Consider the following 8,662-nt stretch of genomic DNA (forward strand, 5'->3'; position numbering starts at 1 on the left):
GCTTGCTGTGGCATTGCACACTGGAGGTACACACACACACACACACACACACAGACAGACAGACAGACAGACAGACAGACAGACAGACAGACAGACAGACCATGTTAAGTTTGTCAGAAAATTGATCTTTGATTATTTTATAACCATAGAACTATCACCTGCAGCAAACAATATTTACATTATTTTAGATATTTATACTAAACATTCATCCAATACTCTAACTATTTGAACTGTTTGTTTGTTTATTTATTTAAAAATTCGTTAATTTGCTTTCAATAATCATGAACTATTACTTTTAGGAAACATTAACTATAGATTGTTAATCCGCTACTGTTAACTATTTTAACCGTTTAATAGCTTCCATCAGATAATGTGACCTACTCCATCTGTTTATTTACTTTTAGTTAACATTTCAACTTCAATTGTTCATTAATTAATTTAGGCCATCCAATGTTCTACTTTTATCTTTCTATTTTAATCAATTATCCATTTTCTTTGCTTTTTAAAAATAGATTTAGCTTGTCCCTTAGCAACTGCATGATTTGCGACCCTCTTGGCTCTGAATGGTTATAATCGTCCCTTGTTGCTTTGTCTCTGCAGAGCGGAGGGTGTTACAGCCCAGTGACTGTGTGTATTCAGAGTCTCTGACCCCACAGGGAAAGCTGGTGGTCTGTCGCAGGGATCTCAATGAGATTATGGTATGTAAAATCTCTGTCCTACTTTTTCTTTCTGTCATTCTGTAACCAGCCATCTTTCCATATTTTCACAAACATTCATAGAGGCTAAAAGATGCAGCTTGTAGGTTTAAAGCTAACCTCTCAATATATAATTATTTGTCATTTTACTGCATTTGATATTATTTTTAGCCTCTGTATCATCTTCTCGCTAAATCCAGCATGAAATTGTTTATTTTTAATCCCAAACATAAAATTGTTCACAGTGTTACAACGAGTCATGAATTTTAAGCAAGCGAAACTCTTAGGCCAGGTGAATTGTATTCACTCTGACTCAATAGGAGAGAAAAGGAGAATATTGGTGTTGCCAACCGTGACGGCAGTATTGGAAAGTTCTCTATTAGGGCAAAGTGTACTTCTATAATGGCGTTTTTTCACAGTGGAGCTTCAGTTGTGAATGCTTTGAATCAGTTTTTGCAATATTTGGCTTTTCAGAAACTGCAGTTTATTGGATATTTATTTCTTAAGGAAAGATATATTTAACAATCTGTAATCAACAAGCCATTAGATAAATACCTATTAACTATCTGTCGTAACAGTAGGCATGTTATCTTATTGAGCCTGTTGTTTTCAGAGTTGCCTGTGAATAGACAACACCTGTGTGTATGGAGTGTTGTTTTGTGCATACCTTGTCCTAACTTTTTATTTGTGTGTGGTGTGCAGCCTCCCTTAACGGACAGTGCTGAGCTAAGCAGGAGGACGGTGCGACTCTTAGGTATTAACACCTGGGATGTGGCAGCTGCTCTCACACACCTGGACTGGAGCCTGTTCAAATCCATCCATGAGGTATAGACACACATACATACATACATACATACATACATACATACATACATACATACATACATACATACATACATACATACATACATACATACATACATACATACATACATACATACATACGCAAGCGGTGTGTGCACATCGCCCATAATAAATTCATACTCATTGCAAAGATTGCTTGAACATACCGGTAAGCATTAAAGATGCAAATGCTCAAGGCTTGCTGGGTCATGAGAACATAGTGTTCTTTCGCTGTCTGGACGTGCTGAATGTTTTTGTTTGGAAAAAGTTGAAATACACACTGCTCTGTAGATGATACTGTATCCTCAGGCACACCATTTCAATTAGTTAATGAGCATTTGCTTGAAAAAAAACAATATGTCACCGTGGAGTCTGAAAATTGGACCACATATTTTAGAGCATTTTTCTAAAATGCTTGAGGACTTTCACTCACAAGTTTCCTCTTTCCACTTGCAGCAGGAGCTGGCGTACTACACCCTGAGCCGTGTGCCCGGTACCGGCCACACGGCGGCGCTCTCCGTCCTGCTGCAGCGCTGCAACGAGGTTCAGCAGTGGGTCATGTCCGAGGTGCTCATGTGTGCATCGCTCAACAAGAGAGTACAGCTGCTCAAGAAGTTCATCAAGATCGCAGCTCAGTAAGAACGGACACAAACACACTCTCAGAAATATACATAAATAAAAGTGGATTTATCGACAACATCAAGATTTCAACGCTCTATGATGTTAATCATTTTGATATGTTTTGTGTATTTGTAGTTGTAAAGCCCAAAGAAATTTGAACTCTGCATTTGCCATCATTATGGGACTTAACACAGCAGCTGTCAGTCGACTCAACCAAACCTGGGAGGTGTGTTTTTTACTTTTTTTTATTCATCCATACATGGTATTGTATTTTAAATCAAAACCAATGACCAAAAATCTTCCTTTTTAGAAATGTCCAGGGAAGTTCAAGAAGATTTTCTCAGAGTTGGAGCTCATCACGGTGAGCCTTACTCAACATAGATGGAGCTAGATGCAGAGCTGGAAATATAATAGCATTTGACTGTTTTCAAATGTTTAATTCTCCTCTTCCAATCCTTTCTTTAGGACCCATCTCTGAACCACAAAGCCTACAGAGAAGCCTTCAAGAAGATGAAGCCTCCCAAAATCCCTTTCATGCCTCTTCTCCTGAAAGGTATCATCTCTAACCTCTCCACACACACACACACACACACACACACACACACACACACACACACACACACACACACACACACACACACACACACACACACACTCTCTAATAATAATGATTCACCTCCTCTGCTCTTAGATATCACATTTATCCACGAGGGAAATAAGACTTTCCATGACAACCTGGTCAACTTTGAGAAGCTGGTGAGTTGAGTCAGTTTTCTGAATCTTAATGCGTCACAAACAGCAAATGGCACATATACTGTAAGACAGGTGAGTTTTCAAATTCTCCTCCAGTAACTGCATTCATAACGAGATGAAATGCATCAACGGGTGATTGATTGAACACATCCATGGTAATTCACCCATCATACTCAAGGATGGCAGGGAACTAACATGCACATTTCCCCAGGCAGTCACAATCAGGAAACAAACGTCAAACACAGGCTGGAGCTCGTTTGATAACCACAAGCTGGCATTATTTGATATAATCGAGTTCAGGGTGGCCCTGTTAAGTGTCGTTGGTAGTCAGTCACCTGCCCAAGTACCTCTGTGTTATCTGTCTTGATAGACAACCACGCTGCAGAGGGAATGTAATAGTGTTGCTTTGCTTTAAAATGCATCTTTGTCAACATGGAATATTTATTTTTAAACTATTTACTTCCCCTCTAACACTTAAAAGAAAATAAGGTCATGATTCAATAGCTGAAGCACGTTCGTCTCATTTTGAATAAAAACTGCTGAAATGTTAATGTTGGTGCTGTCAGGCAGTAAAGCCCTACCCTGAAATATTAGACCATGACTGGGGGGTTTTGTACTGATGCAAACCTGTTTCTCTCCTGAACCAACAGCACATGATCGCAGACACAGTGAGAATGATTCGGCACTGCCAAAGCGACCAGCCAGGTGAGTGTGTTTTTGAATTCTGTTTGTTCAAGGATCCTAACATAACAACTTGTGAGACAGGCTCTCCAGGCTCATTGTCTCCCCCTTCTGTTAACTCTGGATGAAATATTGATGCTTAGATCCCTTTCTTTGGGAGGTATCGACTGCCACCTGCAGCTGGGTTAGTGTGCTGCAACCTATGCAGTTTCTAAGCAACCATTCCCAGACAGTCCTTTTCTCTCTTCATACGGCCATAATGCAGTCTGTGTTTGTACCAAATGTGTGTTCTTTCAGCAGAGAGAGAAAGCTTTTCATTGTGACGAATGTGCGTGTTTTGTGTGTCTCTTAGGCAACGAGGTTATCGGGGTCGACAGTGCGGATGTGAGGGCGAGCGTTCACTACCTGCACATTATCGACAATCAACAGACGCTTTTCGAGCTGTCCCACAAGCTAGAGCCGCGTGCTTAAAGACACAAAAAACGCACGTAGCTTCAAAGACACCAACACAACACACCGGACACAGCGAGGTGGAATGCTAGCACCGGGAACGTGTGGCTTGGAAGACGCTTTGTACAGCAAAATGCCAAACACTCAGGCATACACTGCAACGAGTTCAGACTACCAGCAGTGGTGCCAAGTGGACAATAAGGTGCCACATGTTCTAAAAAAACCAACCTATGAAGACACAGAGCTGCACTGTTCTTAAACGGCTTTATAACATAGTGAAATGTGTTTATAAAGGATTTAAGTTGTAAACACTCTGAACTTTGGATACTTGCCAAACTGACAGAGAGAGAAGAGGACGCTGTAAGTAGTTTGTACAGTATCTATTGGACTGAATATGTTTTAGTGGTGAGCTTTTGGTTATTTATGAGCCTGTTTAGCAGGTGGAATGTTCCTTCATGTCTGTCTTTGAAGTCGCGTCCACCCCCTGGAGGTCATCAAGGACTTGACGGCCTCTTCATCAGTCACAAACACAAAGCCAATCATGAAGATAAGTTTATAATCTTTTAGCCACAATCTACCACCTTAATGGTCTCATATTTCATCCTCATATCGCATACCATGCCTGGTGATGCACGTATATCCAGGATACTTGCCTTAGTGTTAGGTGTATGATGTGGAGCATATTTATTTTTGCTATTGTGTGGATATTATGTAACACAAGCAGGAGTAAAACACTAAAACAAACCTACAGAACATCTTCTACCTGTTTTACACTAAGGCTCTGGCTTTTAACAAAACACGAGCAGCCTCAGTGAGTGAACAGTGTCTGGCATGTGGAGAAAAGGTTTCTTTGGGACTGCCTGTGACGTTGGAACCACTGAAGCTCTCATGAACGTGCCCGACTTCAAAAACTGTTGGTGAAATCTTGATATTTTTGGTTCTCCTTGTTTTCATTTTAAAGTCCTGGTTGACTTTAAGCCAACTGCTCCTCATGCCCTCTTCTCTATGATGTTGTTGTGTGATCATATCATTTTAGATTGTATTTCATATGGACCTATAGACTTTTTTTCAGTGCCAAATGTCACATCAAGTCCTGCAGCACAGAGTTCCTGGTTTATTATGGTCACTATTATCAGTGTCTTTTTTGTTTTCACCACAGTGTCATTTCCTTAACTAAGCCCCCAAACGATTGGTCTGTGATCATGTAAAGCAGACCACATGTTTGCTTGGATGATTTTTGACATTATGACGACTGATTTCAGGGTCTGTGTGGTGGTTTTGGATTAGGACAAACAGCCCTACTATATGTTTCTCTTTGTAAAGCCTTATGTTAAATTATGTCAAGCGATAAGCTAACATGAGGAGATTTTGACTTTTTGTTCTTACTGACTGAAATGTCCACATTATTCAGAAGTCTTGTGTAAACTCTGAAAACACAGGGTGTGGAAAGAATAAAGGAGGCACAAGTGTGATTTAGTAAATCTGCCTGGTAGGAGTTTTACAGCTTTATTTTTGCCTTGCAACCTCTAACTAGTATGGACTGAAAATGTATCTTCTCTGAACCAACAGATCCTAAAAATATATTCCTGTTTACATTGCCCCGACTTGTGCAAGACAGGGACTATCCTGAAAAGAAATGAGGAGCAGCATGAGGGGAATCATTTAGAAATGATAAATGAGTTACAATGACTCGTACAATCATCTGGCAAACTATAAATAAGTGTTTGTGTTTATTTGGTCCCTGCCCTGTGTCTGTAAAACGCTTAGCCTGTCACATCAGTGCTACATTTCTGCTGAGTAGGAGAAAACATCCAAAGGCGAGATTCCTAAATGTTATGTTAGCGATGCATGTATCGCATTGTTTGGATACTTTTGAAACACGGGTGGTAACGTGCAATAGTAGAAGTAGAAATGTTGTTGCCACTAGTGTTAATCATCATTTCAACACCAAGCCTTTCAGAGCACAGGGGCGTGTCTCCTCCAGATCATAATTAACCGGTGGACTGGGATTTCCAACTGTTTCAGTGCCAAAAACATCTTTGGTTCAAAAAAATCAGAGATGATTAAAGTAAAGACTCACTAAATATAATGTGTGTGTTTTGAGCAGCTTAGTCATTTTCTGTGCAAAGACTCGTTTGACGACTCTTAGCCTGTTGTGTGTGTTGAGTCTTGAGATCGATCCTCTCCAGGAGTTGTTCATATCCACACATCTACTCAAACTATTCAAGATTATTAGAATAATATTCATAAATTCTGAGAGTGGATTTCCCCTTTAAAGTGAGACTATGTAGCTCTTGCTGCAGAAACTTTCTTCAGGCAGGTATGGGATGATGCTAGTTGCTAAGCTGTTGTTAATCAGTTTAGCATTTAGCTAAAGACTAACCTCTGTAACAGTGGCACATGTGGAAGAGTCATGAGTCAGCAAACTGACTGTCCGTTATATATATTTAGTGACGTAAAGTTTTTCAACAATAGCCACAATGAGGCTTTAGCAGCAACAATACCCGGACTGTTTAATTGGACAATTAGTTATTAAGCGTTTTATTTATAAGACCAACAATGTGTTTTACTTCTCTTAAAAAAAGTTACAAAGTCTCATTTGAAAGATGCATTTTGTGAAGTCAGTGATTCTGTGACAGCTAGATCTAATAAATCAGAGCCGTGGTCTGTTCATATTCCGTGTCATAGAGAGGCCTTGTGGTAGTCATTTTATACTAAAAACCTGTACATGACGCACACATGCACAAACACTCCTCTGTTCTTTGTGTTCATAGAGCAGAAATACTGTTATATTACCTATTTATTGTTTTATGTATTTTTGAGGTGACAAACGTTCAGGTGCCAGAGGTTCAGCAAAGTACAAGAGCATTAGGAGAAGGAAAGATGTTTAAGGTTTGAATGCTCGAATGTACCTGTTGTGTTTTGTGATCACGCACCTCTCTCCTCTGGTGCTGTAATGGACAGGAAACCAACAGGAAGGTGTATTTAGTGTTTTAATGGCCATTCTGTGAAGTAATTCTTTTTTTAAAGCAATGTTGTTTAAAACTTGTTTGCATGTTAAAATAAAAAAGTTCACAATTCAAGAAAGGACACATTGAAGGCTTTGTACTACTGTAATATTGTTTATGTGTAAATATATGCCCATGTTTGGTATGTAGTTTTCAGTTGTAAATGAGAAGAAAAGTCAGATAGAAAGCAATATGTCTCTCCTTGTGTCCCAGCAACCTTCTGACAGCTGAAGCCACATGTCTTTTCTAAAGCAGTGTTTTACTACTTCAACATTTGACTGAAATGAATAAATCATAGGTTTTATGTGACATCTCCAGGTGAGCTTGTGGTCTTTTTTGGGTAATGTTCATATTCTGTGTAGTTGTGTGAAACTTAAAGTGTTTGCAAATTGAACTTTACCAATGTTTTGTGATTGTACTTTGCACAGTAAATAATTGCGGATGGGACTTTTTCTTTCTGGAATACCCGACATTACACAACCATAGACAAACATACACACACATATTTATACTGCAAATTTATTCATCCTTATTTCAACTCCTAAGCTTAGATCATAATGAATCAAAAGGACAGCAAAGAGATACCATTTTAGAGCATCTTTTCATTCATTAAATGTATTTTTTAAGGGTACATAAGTGCCACGTTTAGAGGTTCAGAAATGGGCAAGTGCTTTTTGAGAACTGCAATGCTGGAATATAAAAGTACCTTTTTATGTTTCTTATTTGCTTTTGGGCATCAAACAAACATATGAGTCACAACAGAAAGTGTTTGCCAAATTCAGTGACCAATAATATTGGGCCAACAGTGAAAACACCTCTCTCTGATGCATATAAAAGGAAGCAGCCTGTCACTTGTCACAGAATCTCCATCCTATCTCAACTTTACCAGACAGAGACGGTGACATCATCATGCTGGTTTTTCTCTTGCTGTTGGGCCTGGCTCTGGGTGCTGTGTCTCCTTCAGATGACCCTCAAGGGAAGCTTCAACGTGGCAGGCGCTGTCCCATGTTCTGGTACTCCTTCAACAGCCGCTGCTACAAGTTCATCGCCACACATTCTACCTGGGCTGCAGCAGAGCTCCAATGTGTGTCAGAGGGAGCCAACCTGGTGTCTATCCACAGTCAGGAAGAACATGAGTTTGTCAGATCACTGATCAAGAACTTTGACCCTACTGAGGGATACACATGGATCGGACTCAGTGACGGCCACCAAGAAGGAAGCTGGATGTGGTCTGATGGGTGTGCTGCCAAGTTTGTATTTTGGTCAGCAGGACAGCCAGACAACTATGGAGGACTTGAACACTGTGTCCACACCAACTATCGTCAGAAATGGAATGATATAACATGTTCTGCTACTTTTCCCTCAGTTTGTGCATCTCGCATAACTTGTGTTTAGCAACTGAGATGTTACATATGTCTGATTGAACCAGGTCACTGTAAAACTGTTACTCTGTTAACATGCTTTTGACCACAATAAAGACATGAATGTACACTTATGTGTGTGTAAAGAAGTCATTTGACCAACCTTCATTTCCATGAAAGTTATAGATTGACACGAGGTGATTCGATTGAATACGATCAACTAAACTTAAATAGAATAGAAAACATATAC

At 39.7% G+C, this 8,662-nt stretch overlaps 2 protein-coding genes across 2 annotated transcripts in view; both read left to right on the forward strand.

Moving 5' to 3' along the window:
* LOC104958214 (lactose-binding lectin l-2-like) overlaps positions 1-8,546 on the forward strand; it is a 21,522-nt gene extending 12,976 nt beyond the window's left edge. The window contains exons 2-3 of the mRNA XM_010785940.1: positions 1,295-1,300; positions 7,941-8,546. Of these exons, the coding sequence (XP_010784242.1) occupies positions 7,961-8,446 (486 nt within the window). The 5' untranslated portion in view covers positions 1,295-1,300; positions 7,941-7,960 and the 3' untranslated portion in view covers positions 8,447-8,546. The remainder of the gene's footprint in view (positions 1-1,294; positions 1,301-7,940) is intronic.
* On the forward strand, positions 2-7,364 carry LOC104958217 (rap guanine nucleotide exchange factor 5-like; the record flags this gene model as incomplete). The annotated part of the gene is made up of 10 exons (XM_010785942.1): positions 2-26; positions 601-698; positions 1,398-1,520; positions 1,995-2,173; positions 2,295-2,385; positions 2,470-2,520; positions 2,625-2,712; positions 2,851-2,915; positions 3,563-3,617; positions 3,946-7,364. Coding segments are annotated over 10 exons (894 nt in total), but the record flags the coding sequence as incomplete, so codon positions are not given.
* Positions 8,547-8,662: the final 116 nt, after the last annotated feature.

This window comes from Notothenia coriiceps, unplaced genomic scaffold, assembly GCF_000735185.1.
Source record: "Notothenia coriiceps isolate Sejong01 unplaced genomic scaffold, NC01 NC01_scaffold00028442, whole genome shotgun sequence".
In the NCBI taxonomy this organism is placed as follows: domain Eukaryota; kingdom Metazoa; phylum Chordata; class Actinopteri; order Perciformes; family Nototheniidae; genus Notothenia; species Notothenia coriiceps.